Genomic DNA, 21388 nt, shown 5'->3' with positions numbered 1-21388 from the left:
TCTCGTTTCCCCTTGTATACTGCACGAACACTGCACGACAAACGACGCACGACAAAGCTGAAAATCGGCCCGACCCGAAAAAGAGTCGCACGAGTCAGAATTCGGCTTAAAATCGGACGAAATTCGCACAGTGTATGCCTGCCTTTAGACAAGATTCAACTTATTGTTTAAGTTGAAAAGAAACATCCAAGTTGTTTGTACTTGAAAATTTAAGGCATCATCTACAGTGTATGTTACAATGACATTTCGGTGTTTTTCATTAACTCCAGGCCCCAAGAAAGTAGATTTCAACTTTAACAAAGTTTGTATGTGCTAATAGTTGTTTGTGAAATTTGATGTTAAAATACTTTCTCCTATCGCACCTTAATTTTGAGAGACCGCTATAAGTAACAGATCTGTTGGTTGATTTCCCTGTTAAAAAACTTGAGTTGCTAAAAAATGCGCAGGAAACCTGTTTTTAAATAATGCTTCATTAAAAAATGATTTAGTTGGGTTTTGATAATGGCACACTTTGGTTTATTTGAAGATCTTGCAGTGCATGCTCTCAGACAAGAGAAAGAAAAGAGCAGTGACGTCATACAGAACGCCCCTAATATGGAAATGGTTTGGTGTGCTAATTGGCATTAGTAAATGAAAGCTATTACTCCTTTGGTTATGCTAGGACTGTGGAAATTACACACTTAACTTAACTTTTCGTATGGGATTAGAAAATTGTCAAGAATCCCGATATGCTTTAAAAAAGGTTGTTTTTGTGCATGCAAACTGATTTGTCAGAGGGAGTTAACAGCCTAGTCTGAAAATGTAACATTAAAGATACACGTTTGAAAGCTTTCCTATAATAGAACAAAATGGTTGTTTTTAAAACTGTATCATGTGCGGTGTTTAATTTTCTTCTGTCAATCAATCTAAGCGTCCTTGTCCACATCACAAATGTTGTCGTCTTGATCTTCCATCTGCTCAATTTTCCAGCACATTCAGAATAACCTCAAACTCTCTGCTATTGCATGCTTCATCTAAACAAGTTACTGTTTCAGTTTTCTAAGCACATCTGGTTCATGCGAATACCCTTCGGCACAGGGCTGGCCCTGGCCAATTTGCTGCCCTAGGCAAGATTTTACCTGGTGCCCCATGCATCACAGCCCATTTCGCCCTGTCATTGTGTTCATGATTATTTATCATATATATATATATATATATATATATATATATACACACACACACACTACAGCCTAAACACAAATAGCAAGAGCATTACACCTAGCATTCAAGTCAAGTCCCATTTATAGCGCTTTTTACAATATAGATTATTTCAAGGCAGTTTTGTTGCGTTTATAAATTTGTTCAGTAGGCTATATATAGCCGCTCTGGATAAAACAGTGATGTCATCGTCCAAATGTCATTCATGCACAAACTATTCATTGAGCGCTAGCAAAAGTGTTTGTTTTGCAGTTGATGGCAGCAATCTTCCACTAAACTATGGCACGTTTCATGTTTTCACCATGAATGAAACTGCGAAATGTCTTTAATGTTAATTTAACATAAAACGTTGCTGCTTTTAATAAACCTGTAGCCTATATAAATATCATTAATAATTTTGGCAAATAAATTTAAAAAATGCCATATCCCCGTCAAAACTGTAGAGTAAAACATTTATTAATAAAAGTGATAGTGAATGCGTCTAAAAAAATTGACGTGATTGTTACAAATCACACTGTCTGGGGCCTCTGGAGAACTCAGAACAATTGTTAGCTTAAAGTTTAAGGTAAAAATAACTGCCATTAAATTATATATCTTACTACTATGCAATTAGATAAACTGTTCATTCATCCTCTGTCTTTATCCCATTTTATCCTCTTCTCTTCCGTTTGGCACTGTATCTATTGCGGACTATAATGCTAATCTAAAATATGTCATGTAAATTTGGCCGTCCGTCACAATCAGGTAACTTTCACCATGTCTAGACCTGGCGCGAGCTGCCAGGCCCGTTTCTACGGGGTGCTTGAGTGTGTTAAGTGCCTTCAAACGAAAGAAATGCTGTGTACATTGGATGCAGCGAGGGGCGACGCTACACAACAAATTACCAACAGTAAACTGATTGCGCACGCTCTGTTTCTGACGCACTTCAGGCACTCGCTGGGCGGGGGAAGATTGATGCGCCGGACCGGAGACGGGGGACTTAGTTAAGTTTTTGTGGAGTTTTTTTGGTTTATTTTGTAGTATTTTGAATTAATGTTTTTAAATTAGTATTAGTAAAAAAAAAAAAAAAATTCACTCATTTTGGCGTCCCTATTGAGTGGCGTCCCTAGCATTTGCCTAGTCTGCCTATGCCACGGGCCGGCCCTGCTCCGGCACTCCATAACTCCTACCTCTTCCTATTCGGTATCTGCAGTCCTTGACCTTTCTCTGTAAAGTTAGATTTGAAGTTCAAAAAATTTAGAAGAGCCTGTGGTCATAATTCTCATGCCAAGCTACTGTTTTGCTGCTAGATGCATTAACATACAAGAAAAAGTACAGTGTGTAAACTCCTGAATTGAAAAATAGCTCCTCATGATGCCATTTGGAGCTAAAGAAAATATCAATATTAAGTGTAATATTTAAAGTGTAAAATATTTAAATTTAATATTTTAAAATTGCAATTGTAGAACTGCATCAATCTAGCCTGGGAAAACCCAAACGAACCTCCGGCAAATTTAGATTTGCTCTGCAAGTTAGTCTGGCGAAGAGCCCATTCAAGCTCATTTCCAATCTTTCCAAATCGAGGCACCAATCACAAACGTTGAGGGGGGCTTTACAAGATGACAATCGATCTGATTTGTTTGAGGTCTATCCAATTGTGCCCAGAGGCATTTGAGCGTCGTCCGTTGATGACGCCCCTTTGGAAGTGAACTGTGAATGAACCTTCCCCAGACTTTAACTCAAGTTACAACTGAGAAGGGTCTGGTTTTAACCAGACTAGCATCAATCTGGTTGACATGAGGTTTAAAAGGAAAAGTTTTGCCAAAAAAATAATCACAATTTATCATCTCTATGTAATTCCAAACCATCTTGTTTTTCCATTTCTACAGAATGTTCATTTTTGCATGATGTTTTCCTTTAAAATTGGATTGACTGAATTCATGCATATCAACTGTTACATGGATCTGTTGCAGTTACCAGCTTTCAATGGTAATTCTGTCACTCAGTACTTGCATGAGGACACCTTGTTCCTTAAAGGGTTGGTTCACCCAAAAATTAAATTTCTGTCATCACTCAACCTCATGTCGTTCCAAATCGTCGTTCCAAATCCATAAGACCTTCGTTCATCTTCATAACACAAATTAAGATATTTTTAATGAAATCCGAGAGGTTTCTAAACATTGCAAGACATTGTTAAAATAGTCCATGTGACTACAGTGGTTCAACCTTAATGTTGTGAAGTTATGAGAATACTTTTTGTGTGCAAAAAACAAACAAAAAGTACTTTATTCAACAATGTCTTCTCTTCTGTGTCAGTCTCCTACGCTGATCCTGTAGTAAACACAGTGCAGTGTGTCTGGTTTCTACGTCTGTTCACGTGAGCAGAAGCGGGTCAATACTGAGCCGGCGTTCTGACGTAGAAACCGGAAGCACTAAACTGTTTACGACATGATCAGCTTAGGAGACTCTGAAAATTCAGACAGCTCTCCAATTCCATCAAAAATATCTTAATGTTTGTTCAGAAGATGAACGAAGGTTGTACGGGTTTGGAACCACACAAGGGCCAGTAATTAATGACAGAAATTTCCTTTTTGGGTGAACTATCCCTTTAATCAATATCAACAGTCAATCAGAATGCATTGAGTTAATATATAACATTGTGCATAAACCCTTTAATTTTTGCTGTTTTTTGCAGAGTTCATTATATGTTGTGCTTCTGCACAAGCTGTCAGATTATGTTAGAAACTAGAGCATTCTTCCGGCACTGCCACGGTCAAACGCAAAAACAAACACAACACAAAATGTACTCCACCTCTTGATGTCAGAATTATGTGTTTATTCACAAGGTTGTCTTAATCCCATTTTATGCAGTCGTATGTTGTTCTTTATTTTCAGCCTTGCCTCGCAGTACTGCCAAAAATCTTCGTGGATTGTGTTTTTTAAAAGAATGGACCAACGTGAATTTGCACAACCTTATGCAGTTGCTGCGCAAATTCAACCCAAGAAAGGTGAGTGGCAGACTTAGAGGATTAGTTAACCTCAAAAAGAGAATTTCCTAATAATTTACTCACCCCTATGCCATCCAAGATATCCATGTCTTTCTTTCCTCAGTGGAAGAGAAATTAAGTTTTGATGGAAGTTTTGAGGAAAACATTTATGGATTTTTCTTTGAATAATGTACTTCATTGGTAGCCAAAGTTGTGACCTTTGAAACCCTTTGAAACTGCATTGATTTGGACTTCACAACGTTGGCTACCAATGAAGTACATTATTCAAAGAAAAATCCAGAAATGTTTTCCTCAAACTTAATTTCTCTTCCACTGAGGAAAGAAAGACATGGATATCTTGGATGGCAATGGGGTGAGTAAATTATTAGGAAATTTTCATTTTGAGGTGAACTAATCCTTTAAGCTATTGCAAACGTACAATACCAAGACTTCATGCCTGGTTCACTGTGGCATTCTTACAGCTACAATTGTTGTTTATGGATCAGGAAAACTAACAGAGCATATCATTGGTTGAGGTTCTGATAATAAATCATGTCACTGAGACTGCACTTGCAGAACAAAATTATATGGGAATATACTGCAGTGCAAAATACAATGCGATATATTACATAATACATTTCCATTTATGGGAAACTAGTGCTTATTTACTCTAATATATGCATTGACCATGTATGGCTATATATTAATACATATAAAATATTTATAAATTAAGATAAAAATAGCATTACATTTAATATTCACAAAGTTTTATCCTTTACATATATTGCACACAGACATGTTCCCATATAAATGTGAATGTATGTTCTCACACATCTGTGGGGGAATGTGTTAGTGTTTAAGGTTCTATTATTTTGGACTTTAAAAGGTTTTCTGGGGCCTATACCATGAAGCCGGTTTAGGTGGCTAGCCAGGTATGTTTTAGCTTAGTTCGTGCCAACCCTGGAAAGTGGTTTGGCTTTTAGCAGTGTTCATCGCCATAGTAACTAACGTTCCACTAACCTGAGGCCTGTACCATGAGGGTAGTTGAACAAACTCAGGGTTACAGGATTAGTTTAGAGTTGACAAAACCAAACCAATCCAACCAGGCTTTGTTGGTACCATGATGCTGATCATCAACTTTCTCTGTCAACCCAGGCTTTGATCCTGAGTTTAGGAGTTTAAGTGTGACATCAGTAGTGAACAGCCAATCACATGTTGAGAGAGTGAAACTGAGATTAATTTCTCGCGAGAGAAGCAGCGCAATTCACTTATTAAATAGAATTATTAAAATAATAAGAATGTAAACAAATTTACACAGCAAGAAGTAAACAGCTGTCTATGGAAGAGGACAACTAAAAGAAAAAGTCTCGCTACTGTATATCAGTGCAAGTAAAAGTTGTGAAGTTATTTTATACAGCTGATAAAGGTATAGAGAGAATTGAACATTTAAGCTCACATGTAGTCATTTTATAGCCTCATCTATTGATGCTAAAGCGTATATATATTACCTTTACATATTTATTCATTTAAACTGCGTAATAATAATTGATGAACTAAAATTGTACATGTGTGATTGATAAAGGGTATAATAATTACATAAATAATATCTAAATCATACAAATTTATTATTCTAAATAAGCATCACTAAAAACCTGACGATTTTGTCTTTAAAAATAATTTGCTATGTAGTGACCTTTAATTTGGAGTAGAAACAGGTGGAGTGACTTTATCGCAGACGACATGTGTCACTTTGCTCACAGCTGATTGGTCCAAGTTCAGTTTGCAACCTCTTATCTTGAACATAACCTGCCCCGGACCAGGTTAGCCGTGGAGCATAAGTTACTATGGCGATATACACTGCTAAAAGCCAAACCACTTTCATGGTCCCTAAAACCCAGGGTTGACGCAAACTAAACTGAAACATAGCTGGCTAGGCACCTAAACCGGCTTCATGGTATAGGCCCCTGGTCCGGGGCAGGTTATGTTCCAGGTAAGAGGTTGCAAACTGAACTTGGACCAATCAGCTGTGAGCAAAGTGACACATGTCTGATGCAATAAAGGCACTCCACCTGTTTCTACACCAAATTAAAGGTCACTACATAGCAAATGATTTTTAAAGACAAAATCGTCTGGCTTTTAGTAATGCTTATTTAGAATAAAATTTTTGTATGATTTAGATATTATTTATGTAATTATTAATCGATCGCACGTACAATTTTAGTTTATCAATTATTTTTATGCACAGTTTAAATTAATAAATATATAACGGTAATATAAATAGTCATGTCATCACCTTTATTTATATAGCGCTTTTTACAATACAAATTGTTTCAAAGCAGCTTATAAACAGCAGAGATAACAGGAAAGTAAAGTTGTAATAGTATTGTAAAATTCAAAATTAAATGTTAAATGTCCCCAACTAAGCAAGCCAAAAGCCAATGGTGAATAAAGGCGAAAAAAGGCGACAAATATGCTTTATAATCAACAGATTAAGCTATAAAATGACTACATGTGAGCTTAAATGTTCAATTCTCTCTATACCTTTATCAACTGTATAAACTAACTTCACAACTTTTACTTGCACTGATATGGCAAAACTTTTTTTAGTAGTCCTCTTTCATAGACAGCTATTTTCTTCTTGCAGTGTAAATTTGTTTAAATTCTTAATAGTTTTCAATCTCGTAATATCCTGCAGAAGAGAGAAGTGAATGGTCCTGCTATTCTTGCGGGAAATTAATCTCAGTTTCACTCTTTCTCAGCTTGTGATTGGCTGTTTGCTACTGATGTCACACCTAAACTCCTAAAATCAAGATCAAAGCCTGAGTTGACAGAGAAAGTTGATGATCAGCATCATGGTACCAACAAAGCCTGGTTGGATTAGTTTGGTTTTGTCAACTCGAAACTAATCCTGCAACCCTGAGTTTGTTCAACTACCATCATGGTACAGGCCCCTGGTATGTCTGAGTTTTTGGGGTTAACATTGTGCTGAAGAGTAAAGCCTGTGGTTGATGATTGGCAAATATAGAAATGATAGTCGATAGTCGATATCACTGCGCGGGTAACTGAGATCTTGAACGGTGACGAGCGCGTCGGAGCTGTTGTGCTGCATGTGGGAGCTAACGACATTAGGCTGCGACAGACGGAGGTTCTGAAGAAAGACTTCAGGAGCCTTATCGATACGGTACGCAGCACATCGCCTGAAACATCGATTATTGTGTCTGGACCGCTTCCTACGTACCGACGAGGGCATGAAAAGTTCAGTAGATTATTCGCGCTAAATGAATGGTTATTGTCATGGTGCAATCAGCAGAAACTGATTTTTGTAAATAATTGGAATCTGTTTTGGGAGCGACCAAGGCTCTTCCGCGCTGATGGCTTACACCCAAGTAGAATCTGGGCAGATCTTCTGTCGGATAACATCTCCAAGATGTTAAATACCGTTTGACTAGTAACCAAAAATCCAAATCACAGTCTCTACTGCACCAATTTAATTGATATTAATACTAGTGTAGAACATTGCATAGAAACTGTGTCTATTCCTCATTTACTAAGATCAAATAATAAATCTACTGCGGGATCTAGAAAAAATCTAATTGTTATTAAAACAAAAAATCTCGCTAGTAGTGAACAAAAACAATTTCTAAAACTAGGTCTCCTAAACATTAGATCGCTCACACCTAAGGCGGTTATTGTAAATGAAATGGTCACAGATAATAATTTCAATGTTCTGTGCCTTACTGAAACCTGGCTTAAACTAAATGATTATTTCGGTCTAAATGAGTCTACTCCGCCAGGATACTGTTATAAGCATGAGCCCCGTCTGATCAGTCGTGGCGGCGGTGTTGCAACAATTTACAGAGATACCCTTAATGTTACTCAGAAAACTCGTCATAGGTTTAATTCGTTTGAAGTGCTTGTGCTAAATGTTACGCTCTTAGATGCAAGAAAAAAAACCACATTATCTCTAGCATTGGCTACCGTATATAGACCTCCAGGGCCTTACGCCAATTTCCTAAAAGAGTTTGCTGACTTTCTATCAGATCTTTTGGTCAACGTCGATAAAGCATTAATTGTTGGAGATTTTAACATACACGTAGATCATTTAAATGATGCGTTAGGGGTTGCGTTTACAGATTAATTAAACTCCTTCGGGGTCAAGCAAAACGTCACCGGACCAACTCATCGTCTTAATCATACACTCGATTTAATTATATCATATGGAACCGATCCAACCGATATAGATATTGTACCGCAAAGTGATGATGTCACTGACCACTACTTGGTAAATTGCATTTTACGCACTGCTGTAATATGTCATGCTGCGCCACGTTAATCGACCAGGTAGAACAATTCGTCCATCCACCATAGATCATTTCTCAAATAGCTTATCTGATCTGTCCCAGCTGCTGCCTGAACCCAAACAAACAGATGAACTAGACGAACTAACTAGCACTATGAGCTCCATTCTCTCTAGAACATTGGATATTGTTGCACCCATTAGATTAAAAAAGGTCAGAGAAAAAAGTATAGCACCATGGTACAATAATACTACGTATGTTTTAAAGAGAGAAACCCGTAATTTAGAGCGTAAATGGAAAAAAACTAATTTAGAGGTCTTTAGAATCGCATGGAAAGACGGTATGTCACGTTATAAAAAGGCCCTTAAAACGACCAGGGCGGAGCACCTCAGCAAATTAATAGAAAACAACCGAAATAATCCAAGGTTTTAATTTAATACCGTGGCTAGACTAACAAATAAACAGACGTCGTCTGAACAAAATACCTTGTTACAGTTTAGTAGTAATGATTTCATGAACTTCTTCACCGAGAAAATTGAAAGCATCAGAATCAAAATCGTAAAAGTTCGATCTCTGCTCGCGCCTTATAATTCAGCCGCAATGATCACCCCGCAAGAACAATTACAATGCTTTACAACCATAGAACAAAAAGAGTTAAATAAACTTATCACTTCATCAAAAACAACATGTTTATTAGATCCTATACCAACTGAACTACTGAACGAAGTGTTACCTGTAGTGGAAGAGCCTCTTCTCAATATTATTAACTCATCTTTATCTTTAGGTCATGTTCCAAGAACGTTCAAGCTGGCAGTTATAAAACCTCTTAATAAGAAACCACAATTAGATCCAAATAACCTAGCAAATTACAGACCCATTTCGAATCTTCCATTTATGTCAAAAATATTAGAAAAAGTTGTGTCTGCTCAACTCTGCTCTTTCTTGCAAGAAAACGACATCTATGAAAAGTTTCAGTCTGGATTCAGGCCACATCATAGCACTGAAACTGCGCTTGTTAGAATCACAAATGATTTTCTTTTAGCTTCGGACCAAGGCTGTATCTCAGTACTAGTTTTACTTGATCTTAGTGCTGCGTTCGATACTATAGATCACACAATACTCTTAGATCGACTACAAAATTACACTGGTGTTCAAGGACAAGCATTAAGCTGGTTCAGGTCATACTTATCTGACCGCTACCATTTCGTCTACTTAAATGGAGAAAAATCTATTATAACTTCGTCAAACTATGGAGTGCCGCAGGGATCTGTGTTAGGCCCTTTATTATTCTCAATATATATGCTGCCACTTGGTAATATTCTAAGGAAACATGGAATTAGTTTCCATTGTTATGCTGATGACACTCAAATATATATTTCATCACGGCCAGGTGAATACGCTAAATTATCCAAATTGACAGATTGTGTTAATGATATAAAAGATTGGATGACGCGTAATTTTCTTTTATTAAATCCAGACAAGACAGAGGTAATACTTATCGGTTCTAAAAACCGTCCACAAAACCCTTCACAGCACGACTTTAACATAGTAGGATGCCCTGTTACTTTATCCGCTACAGTAAAAGACCTGGGTGTTATACTAGACCGCAACCTGTCTTTTGAAAAGCATATTTCATATGTTACAAAAACAGCCTTTTTCCACCTTAGAAACATTGCTAAGCTACGTAATATGCTATCAGTCTCTGATGCAGAAAAGTTAGTTCATGCATTCATGACCTCGAGACTAGATTACTGTAATGCTTTATTAGCTGGTTGTCCTGCATCCTCAATAAACAAGCTACAGTTAGTCCAAAATGCAGCCGCTAGAGTTCTAACTAGATCAAGAAAATATGATCATATAACACCGATTTTATCATCACTTCATTGGTTACCTATAAAGTTCCGTATTAAATACAAGATATTGCTTTTGACTTATAAAGCTCTAAATGGTTTAGCTCCAGTCTATTTAACGGATCTTGTATCGCCTTACAATCCATCGCGCTCTTTAAGATCACTAGATTCGAGGCTTCTGGGCATTCCTAGGATATCCAGATCCACCAAAGGAGGAAGAGCATTTTCACATTTAGCTCCGAAGCTCTGGAATAGCCTTCCTGATATTGTTCGTAGCTCAGACTCTCTCTCCCAGTTTAAAACTAGACTGAAGACGCATCTATTTAGCCAGGCATTCATATAAATTTTTATCTTACAGTTACTGTAAATTCGGCCTCTAGTTCATAAACGCCAGAGGAGAACTGGCCCCCGACTGAGCCTGGGTTCTCCCAAGGTTTTTTTTTCTCCATTGGGTCATTTGATGGGGTGTTAGGACACCATTAGGTCACTGGATGGAGTTTTTCGGTTCCTTGCCACTGTTGCCTTTGGCTTGCTCAGTTGGGGATATTCAAATTAATTAACCAATCATACCATTGATTAGCTCTACCAAACTTGGATGTCTTTTTTTTTCCAGTAATAAACAAACATTAAGTTGTTTTGATTGATACTGTGAAGCTGCTTTGATACAATCTGTATTGTGAAAAGCGCTATATAAATATATTTGACTTGACTAGTCTTAAAGTAATGGCTGCACTCCTCAGCACACTGAGCACAGTAATAGTCTCTTGGCTAAATACTTTAGTACATGCAGGTGTGCTTTTGTTAACTAGCTTTAAAATATGCAACATTTATAATGCAAATAATTAATAAATGCAAGAAATATATTACATTATATATTTCTCCATATATGTGTGTTAATGCTGCATGAGTAAATATATCTGCAATATATTACCCCTGCAGTACCATATCTGATCACATATACATCTATATATCATGAAATGTATTACTGAATATAAAATCACAGGCATTCTTGTCACATATTTTTCAATATATGAAAACCGTCAATTCCTTATGTATTCCATATATTAACACAATATATTTTCAAATATACTGTTAAACCATTTAATATATTGATCATTCATATATAGGAAATATATTTTCTTTTCATAAGGGTGGACACTCAAAATTTCAAGTAGTAAGCAACTGAACATTTTTGCCCGTATTTACTTTCTCAGCCACTGAGGACACACAGCACTTGAAATGCTCTATGCCACTTGAATTTCAGGCATCCAATCATCAGCAGCTGTGAGGGAGCCCTCAGGGAGCAATTCTCTTATAAATCGTTTCTTGATTGTGTGAAATTTCACCTGTAATATATTCTTGACTCTCAATGCCACTGACCTGAAAACAAAGTGTTGTGCCACAATCTCTTGGATAATGTTATTTAGGCCATATGAATTTAATCTTAAAGGGACAGTTCACCCAAAAATGAAGATTCTGTCAGTAATTACTCACCCTCATGTTGTTCCAACCCCGTAAGACCTTCGTTCATCTTCTGAACACGAATTAAGATATTTTTTGATAAAATCTGAGATCTGGATCACTCCTCCATAGGCTACTTAAGGGATTGAAACTTTTTCCCTGAAAAGTTATTAAAGACACTGTTAAAATAGTGCAAGTGACTACGGCTCAATCTTAAGTTTATCAAACGACGAGAATACTTTTTGTGCGCAAAATATAAATAAAAAAAATAACGACTTTATTTCAACTATTCATTTCCTTCTCTGTGGGCCTCGAGTCAGTTTACTAGTGTAACTGACAGAATTTTCATTTTTGGGTGAACTATCCTTTTTAAAAGCAACCATATACGATCTTTTAAAAGTGCTACTACATAAACAATCACTGGAGAAAACTGTAGATATGTCAACACAAAACAAAACCATCTCCTGCAAACTTAAAGTAATTATAAGAAATTAAAGAGCAGCCTGAAACAGGGCTTGGAAGATTAATCCAATGCCTCTTGTTTTTTTTATCCAAGTGTTTTTTTTCTCCATAGGAGTGGTTTCTGGGCAGACCCTTCCATGATGATGAACCAACAATTATCCACCACTATGCTTTCTCAGAGGACCCCTACAGCTTCAGTTACCCTGACCTCACGGCTGGCTGGGCCCTCAGCTACCCCGGGCTAAGCGGTCAGATTTCATCTCCGTGCTTCTTGCGTACCTCTGCAGCGAGCTGCTACTTTAGACTTTTAATACAGATATTATTGTGTCTGGTGTCTCAGAACCGCAGAATGTGTGAATTATGAGCCACCCAAATTGGATTTCACAATTGACCTTCAACGTGAGGTGAAAAATATCACAAAATATTTACATGTAATTGGAGTTCTTCTACATATGGCAGTAGCACTCTATCTTTTTTGATTGTTTGTTAAATATTCATTATTTTGCAATGGAAGTGCTTACTTTTTTGTTTGTAATAAATATGAATTTGTAATGGAAGTTGCTCTAATGCATCAGCTAGAAATCTTTCTGAAAGCATCTCAACAAAATATTTTTTTCCCCCCAAAGTGACCCAGACACAGATAATAGACTTATTTCCCCCTCTTCAGATCTATCATCTCTGCTCTTTTCAGCTTATTTAATTCACATTCTCCATACCTCCTCCAATGTCACATCTTAATTCAAGGTGTCTGGCATCTCATGTTGAAATAATTTGCCATCTGCCTCTGGGAATATCTGTGTATATTCTCATTGATATTTTTATGGAGGAACTGTCAACATTAAAGGAAGGGCTTTGAATTGTGTGACATTGAAAGACTCTCTCTCTCACACCTTTTCTCTTGCCATCACTTCTCTCTCTCTCTTGCTGATAAAAACGAGACGTATGTTCCAGAGAGAACTCCCAGTGCTACTTTTGTGATCTCTATTGATGTAGTACTCTCTAATAGTCTGCTCAAAACCCTCTGGTCTTACTGACTGGCATCGGTCTTGTTCTAAAGGGGATAGTCCACTCATAAATTAAAATTCTGTCATTTACAAAACCATGTTCCAAACCTGTATGACTTTTTCTCTTCCGTAGTCCACAAAAAGAGATGTTTAGCAGAATGTTCAAGCTGTTCTTTTCCATACAATGGAAGTAGCTACAAAAGTACCATAACAGTAGTCTATGTGCCATTTTACAGTGCGTTTTACTCATTATCCGATAAATCTTTTATTTTAATTCGTATCATGACTGGTTAAGATGCACACAAAAACCAGTGCCGTTTGATATAACTGACATCAAACCTGATGTATTTGGCTTCAGAAGACTTTGAATGTAGTGCATGAGTCGTTGTGCACTATTTTTATTCATTCAGAAAAGAAAAATGTCAACATTATGCTAAATGACTGCTTTTATGTTCCACAAAAGAAACTCCAATGACACGAGGTTGAAGAAATGATTGCAGATTGTTAATTTGTGGGTGATTTTTTTTTTGGTTTATAAAATACACTCTCTTTCTGTGATCTCTAAGTTGCTTTGTTCTTTGCACTTGTGTGTTTTAATCATACCTTGTCTCTTTAGTTCAACTCGTTTAATAGTAATTGATTCCTTGATAGAGTAGAAGTCATACATTGCTCCACTTATTGATGTTTCAAAGTGCCCTCTACATTTGTCAGGAAGGGAGGGCTCCGGCTTTTATTGCGGTGAAGGAGTTGTGCTCCACAGGAGACAACGCTACGACCATCAACACCTACTAGTCCTCCTGTGTAAGTAAGTTCTATAAACACTAACACACCTCCTACAAATTTGGTTCAGAGATTTATACAAGCTCTCAGCCATATGAAAAAATGAAACTATGACAACCTGTTCTGTTCAGACTTCCAGGAGAAAGTCAAGCAGGATTAACATCTCTCAGTCAGTTGTCGTTACCATCACTCTTTCCCTGCTGTAATACCCTAATAAATGACAGCCTTCAAAAGTGAACACCAAATTCCTGCTTGTGGTTTCTCGCATTTGCTGTTCTTTCTGGGGTTGAATGATGATAATCAAAGGCCTATGAGTTCATATTCCTTAAATTGAGCCACATTCACAAAATGTCCTCTCAGAGCTGACATGCAGACATCCTGTAATAACTCAGTGGAAAACCTACTACGTCTTCAATTAGGAACAGGAGGTACTCTGGTTTTAATCCAAATACTGTAATGAACAGGCTTTGATGGTAGCAGAAACTAGCTGCAATTCTATTACCCTTCAAATTGCGCAAATTGAAGCGAATTGAAAATACGCTCAATGGAAACATGTCAATTTCGCCAAAACTCCCATATGTCGCAAAAAAGTTTTTACGCTCACATGAGGTGGTTTTTCAAGCAATTTGAAAGGAATATCTTGCAAAACTGCAATGGAAACCGGTCACCTGGCGTACTTAAAGGACAAGTTCGGTATTTTACACTTAAAGCCCTGTTTTAAGATCGTTTCTGATGAAATAGAACGGTTAAGATTGAAATGTGGACAAATGCTGCTGTCCCGAGAATTTTGTGTGAGCATATCAGTGAACACCCCAGACCACTCATGTCTTTGTAAACTAAAGTTTAATGCGTTTTATGAATGATTCTTCCAGTGAACCTATGAAACCATTGTGGAGGTGGGGGGTGCTAGCAAAGAAACCGAAAATTCTCGGGACAGCAGCATGTGTTCAAATTTCAATCTTAACCGTTCTATTTCATCAGAAATTATCTTAAAACGGGGCTTTAAGTGTAAAATACCGAACTCGTCCTTTAAGTCAAGCATTCTTTAAAGATGGCATGGTATATTTGGACAGAAGACGAGAAAAATACTTGATTCAAAACAATAAAGAAATGCCACAATTTATCAATGCCTCAAAGGAAGCAGATAGGAGGGAGAAATACCCAGAAACACCCTCATATGTTCCACTCACAAGTGTAAGGGGCTTTCTTTGCCATTAATGCTTGGAAAACGTGCCTACGTCTCCTTCGATTAAAAATAATGCCTAGTGCGGTGGCTGTGAAATACGTAAACCAACCAACATCCGTTGCCATGATTTTTGGAATGACTTATCACGAGAGGAAAAAAATTCTAGTAAAAATTTGAGTCGTATAACATCGGTCAACGAAATTTTTTATGGACATTTAGAAAAATCGCAAAAGTTTTGTTCAAATCTGTAATGGAAACCAGGCTACTGAATTGCTTGAATAATCTGTTATGTTCTTCATATGGAAACCCTGTGCAAAATGAGGACATCTTTGTTGCTGTTAAAACTGTTAAAGATTTCATGGAGATAGAGGTGGGAGTAGTCAGCTGTTCCTTAAAAAAAAGAAAGACAGACCATCACTGGATCATCACTAACCAAACTTGAAAGGTGAAGTCTGTGCTTTTTAAGTAACACAATGTAACATAAACTAATATGATCAGTAGTCGTACAGCATCTATTTATTTTGGTCAATGTTCTTTTCTACATGTAATAATGAAGTCTAATATAAAAGTGGATTGATAACATGCGTTACTGAATTTAGTTCACATCATAAACTAAAAATAATTATAATTTAATTTTTTTCTTCTATAAGTTTATTATTGTAATGTAGAAATGACACACTTCACCTCAGCTTCATCACTGCCATCCATATGAAGATACATTAAATGCCATTTCAAAATTGGGAAACCTTTGCTTGTCATGTATGACCGTTTCTTTTATCTAACTTCGCTTTTATTAAAATTATATAATGACAGGGCCGAAGTGGGGCAACTTTTCAGCACGGGAGTTTCAGGCCTAAGACCGGTCCACTTTTTCCATGGTGGTGAAGAATAAAAGCAACAGTTCAGCTCTTACTATTTTGTATTTTTTATTAATACCATGGTTCAACAAATAATGTAAAGGTTAAATAATTAACTTAAGCTGAGAAGTTAATGTGACGATCACAAAAGTATTGTAATTGTACTTTTAAATATACTCAAAATTATTGGTTTCATTTTGAATATGTTATTGTGTTATTTTGGGAAAAGAAACATTCAGAAGGGTTTTATTCTAATGTGATTCCTTTTAAAAGAAAAAGAGAGGAGTGTGTAATGCTACTCCTGACCGTTAGGGGCAGAGTCGAGCGATGGGTGTTAAGCTGTGCGAGTCGTGAGTTTTTTATTACTCCAGAGAGCTTGAACGTGACACTGTCTCCTCGTTTCTCTCCGTTGTTACAGGTGGGTAAATGTATAAAAAAAACTTTAAAGTTGAATTTAACCATGCTGAAATGTGTTTAGAATATAAGTGAATTGTTTTAGAGAAGTGATGTTCGTCAGAGGTTGTTTTTGAGTTTGATTTAAGCGAGAGAGAAAAGCTCGACCGATTAGCGGCCTACTGAAAACGCACATGTAACGTTTGTGAGCGCGTCAGTTAAAAATATACATTTTTCCTTATACAAATGCACATGAAGGTATTTTATAAGCTTTAAAGGTTAATGGGTATTGTTTAACCTACTATATATGTGTTTTGAAGATCGATTGATAATGGTAAATGTGTTAAATAAGGTTTAAAGTTATATTTGAAGTATTAATTCTGAGAGTGATTTGCAGCATCGTATTAATGTGATACTGGTAAAATATTGTTAATAGAAATGATTAATCATTTAAGAGGAGTATTTGAATTATTTTGCTATGGTTTTTGTATTTCTTTTTTGATGAATAGTGTGAAATATAAAAAAACACAGAGTCAGTAAACATGAATGTGAAATTGAGAAGTTTATTTTATTGCAGATTGTGAATTGACATGAACAAATTTGAAAGTCATTATAATGTTATGAGGACATTGAAAATGTGATATGTGAAGCATAATGTGACTCTGAGAAACAGAGATTTGTTTAATGAACACATTGTGAATAAATTACTCCGGAGAGCTTGAACGTGACACACTGTCTCCTCGTTTCTCTCCTGTGTTACAGGAGAATGGAATCTGTCCCCCACTGGTGCCGACGCCACGGTACCCGTTACATTAACAAAAATATTCCACTATTCCACAAGGATATGTTGATAAATTAACAAAATCATACTAGTCTTTCTTACATTAAATGACTTTAATTCATATTGTTTACTCTGGTATCCTCTCTACCTGTCCCTGTAGCAAAGAGTATAAGAACAAGAGGCGAAACTCTGATGCTTTTTTGGAAACAGCCACTAGGTGGCGCTTCGGTAGCGCGGCCGCCATTTTGGGGTGAAAATTCCTACTGGAGTTACTGGACATCTGCACAGATAACAGTTAATCCAATCATTAAATACACATTTGAGGTAGTTTTTTTCTTGCTTTGAGTATTTCCATTTGATGCAACTTTACACATTTATTACTATTATTAGTTACCAACTCCACTAGGCCTGAAATATATTTTGTACTTTTTACCCATACAAAAATGTGATGTATGGCCATATGTTATTTTAAATAGCATGACACACAAACAACGTCTATACATATATTTGACTTATCTAAGAACACAATATAGCCTTTGCCTGCAACATATATGAACATTTATGTGTCCAAACATTTGAAGAAAATATTTGAGTTAATCTACTGTATGATAATATCTGCATATATTACAGAGTATAGTATTTTTCGCATATATGGACAACATTAAGTATAAATATGTGACATACATATTTGTTTCCCACATATTTAATAAATGTATGTAAACTTACATGGATGTGATACTGATCCAATTGAAATAAGTACATATATGCATACATATATGCATCTTAGACTACATATATTTAAATTAACATTTGTGTGCACAGGAAAATATATGGCACTTACATGAAAATGGCAATTATTGTTTCATATACATGTCTGTTTTATATGAATTTTGCATATATTCTCATATAGGCAGCAGAGATACATGGGCACTGACATTAGGCTATATATGTAATTTACTTATTGACATTACATTTCTGTATGGGTAATCCCCTGGATCATGCTACAAACATGATGATCTTATAGAACACGATGGATAGTGGCTTTGTTTTTTTGTTTGCATAGACTTGCTTTAACGATCATTAATATAATATAGTAGCTACTGCAAAAAAACAAACAAAAAAAACATTTGACTGTAAAGCTATTCTATTGCTGTTATATATAAATATTGTCCAACATTCCCAATTATCTGATATAGCATGTCCTTTACTTACTGTTATATGTTGGTATTAATTCAGTGCTTGTAATGCTAATACTAAAGGTTTTGTGGGAAAAAAGTAGAAAACTTGTCTAAGTCTGTGAAATAAACTGTTAAAAGGGATTTGATGATCACTAGTCTAGTGAGTGTACATTATTCTGTGTTGTCATCATTCAGTTTGGATTTAATCTTTAATGTAGGCTACATTAAAAAAAAATTACAAAGCAGCTGATATTGCCATAGCGACAGCAAAACACTAGTGGATAGTGATGGGAAGTCCGGCTCTTTTCAAAGAATCTGCTTTTAGAGCGGCTTGTTCGCGAACGACACATCAACACTAGTGGACTTCCGAGTCGCTTTCACCCCAAAATGGCGGAAGCGTAGCGCTGCTGCTGGGCGCTGGTTTTGCAATGGAATGTTCTATTGAGTTTCGCCTCTTGTTCTTCTATACTCTTTGCCTGTAGTCATGGCCTCCCCATTTTCAGCGGGGGACTGGCTTATCTGCTGCTCAGAAGCTACAAAAAAAATAATTAAAAGGTCATTATACTGCATACACAGATCAAGCTTGTTATCAATATTTGCATAATATTTGCAAAGTCTATGAATCCCCATATATAGGGGCGAACTCCGTCACATGGTACAACCCTTGCATAGGCTGCGCACAGCGGTGTCAGAATGCGTAATGTGTATAGCCTAGCCTGGCAAGCCAGACATGCATCAAGATGTCAGGTCTGGGAGCTCCCAATTGGCATACCTCAATCCGAGGGGCGGGATAAATGGTTGTCTTTCAAATTCCCTCAGCATGCAATAGGATAGCGCTACAACCAACCAGAGCAACGAACGGCTGTGGCTGAGTGAGTCCCATGCGTTTTTCCACCAGGAGCTAGTTGATGTATTAAACTTTTGCCGTTTCCTGTCGTCAAAACTCCGAACACATCTTCCATTTTTAAGAATGACTTTAGATGATTTGGAGTTAAGAGAACATCACTTGAGTCGCGGCCAAAGCCGATTCGAAAGACCGCTGTTCGCCAGCAGCATCTTCTTTGTTTTCAAGTAGCAGGGAATTCAAATCACCTATGGCAATCACGCGGAACCATCACAACTCAGCTCGAATGCCAGTGGAGAGTTGCTAGACCACACTTTGCTGCAATGTTTTCTTAGAAGTTTTCTTTTCTTAGACCTAGATTTCTAGGCTGTGTAGCCTAATTTAAGAGAAGATAGACTAACGTGACAAATGTAAAAAAAAAAAAAAATAAATAAAAATTCCTCGACCGGCCCAAAAGTGAAGCGGCCCACCGGGAATTCTCCGATTGCCCACTCCGGGCCTGGATAATGAGCAACATTGTGTTTTAGATCATTCTAGATCATTCGGTCTTGATTAAAAAGCAACGCGTATGTGGTTCAGCAGAACGTAAAGAGCCCTTCAGTCCATGCTTCAGGAGAATTACAGATAGACAATAATAAAAGGGAATAATTACAGCCATCAGATGCTTTCCGTCTCAGCCCACACATTACACACACACATACACACACCAGGCTATTGCTGCGTTTAAACTGTCGGGACAAAAGCGTGCTAGTGTCAGGGCCAGTCGCGTTTCCACTGTCACTTCCGGGGCTTGATCGTCGGGGCTTCCTCTCTGGGCCAACGGCCAGGGTTTTCTGACCCGCTGAATACCTGGGTCGGTCCCAAGCGGGCCAGCTCGGGCTAGAGGTGTGGTTACGAACAGAGGCGGGGTTTATCTATGGGCGAGGTTTACCTGAGTCTGGAGACGGCAGCGCCGGATGACATCATTAAAGACTTTTTAAATAATTTACCTCAAAACTCAGTTTCATGTTTGAATGCCTTCTGTTTGTGATCCGATGTGGATTCTGTTAACCATATAATACGCGATGCAAAAGATATGCACGCCAAATCTTTTTTTTTTTTTTTTACCTTATACGGTTATCAGAATCCACATCCACACACAATTAATTCATTATGATCAATGCATCACTTTTTATTGTAAACCTGTGGTAAAACATCAATACTTGGGTTTTAAATATTCAAGTAAACCTCAAAAATGCCAGCAAACGGTCACTTTTATAATTTTTGTTTTTGAGATATTGCTGTTCCCAGTGATTTCTTTCTGATTAGTTTTCTGATAAAACTTCTATTTGTTGGTGAAAAGATGGGTTAATGTGATGTTGTTCCAGAGAGGCATGTTACGGGTGTATTTTAGTGAAGCGCTGCAGAGCTTCTGGCCCGACAGTGGAAACGCAGCAGATTTTGGGCCCAGTGCTACGGGCCAGACGGCCCGTTTAAAGCCCTGGCCCGACAGTGAATTCATTTTATTGATTGTAGCCCAACATATTTCCATCGTGGCTTTGCAGAAACATTGTACTTTCAAACATTTCAACCCTCTCCCAGCCTCTCCCTCTGGTCTCTCTCTACTGTATAATAGGACAGGTATAAAAGCTGTTTTATATTCCAGGACAATTTTAATTTTGCAGCTGGTCAGCTATAATTGCACTGATTTGCATGATTACCGGTATGTTTAGGGTTTGACTTTATAAACAGTCTCGAGGCAGCATTAAATGCTACAACATTTGTTTGTGGTTAAAAAGATCATAAATATCAGTGCAAATATGCATATTTGCAGCAGGATATCTTTAATTTATTATTTTTATATGATTTATTGCTTATCTTACTACTCTTTTAGATGGATGTTATAGTCTCAAGTCAATGTAATTCTGTCTAAAACCGTATTCACAAATGTGTCTTTGAAGTTCCTTTAGTTAAACAGAGATGGGGAAAATATGCTGCATCTTTGGAATACTACAGTGACATCGCAGACCCATATACAGTGCTGGTCAGAATTATTTGCCCCCTTGGTAAATATGATCAAAGATGGCTGTAAAAAATAAATCTGCATTGTTAATCCTTAAAAATTATGGTCAGATGAAACAAAAACGTGGAT

General features: G+C 37.0%; 1 protein-coding gene across 1 annotated transcript in view; it reads left to right on the top strand.

Moving 5' to 3' along the window:
* Positions 1–501: 501 nt before the first annotated feature.
* The window catches only part of b3glctb (beta 3-glucosyltransferase b), a 31744-nt gene continuing 10857 nt past the window's right edge, over positions 502–21388 (top strand). The window contains 9 exon segments of the mRNA XM_077243900.1: positions 502–603; positions 3872–3948; positions 4072–4111; positions 4113–4184; positions 12347–12498; positions 12575–12638; positions 15527–15545; positions 15548–15574; positions 21198–21280. Of these exon segments, the coding sequence (XP_077100015.1) occupies positions 502–603; positions 3872–3948; positions 4072–4111; positions 4113–4184; positions 12347–12498; positions 12575–12638; positions 15527–15545; positions 15548–15574; positions 21198–21280 (636 nt within the window).

This window comes from Siphateles boraxobius, unplaced genomic scaffold, assembly GCF_051911475.1.
Source record: "Siphateles boraxobius isolate OS27281-9 unplaced genomic scaffold, OSU_SipBor_1 25, whole genome shotgun sequence".
In the NCBI taxonomy this organism is placed as follows: domain Eukaryota; kingdom Metazoa; phylum Chordata; class Actinopteri; order Cypriniformes; family Leuciscidae; genus Siphateles; species Siphateles boraxobius.
The sequence above is the reverse complement of the archived record's forward strand: the minus strand, read 5'-3'. Positions and strand labels throughout refer to the sequence as shown.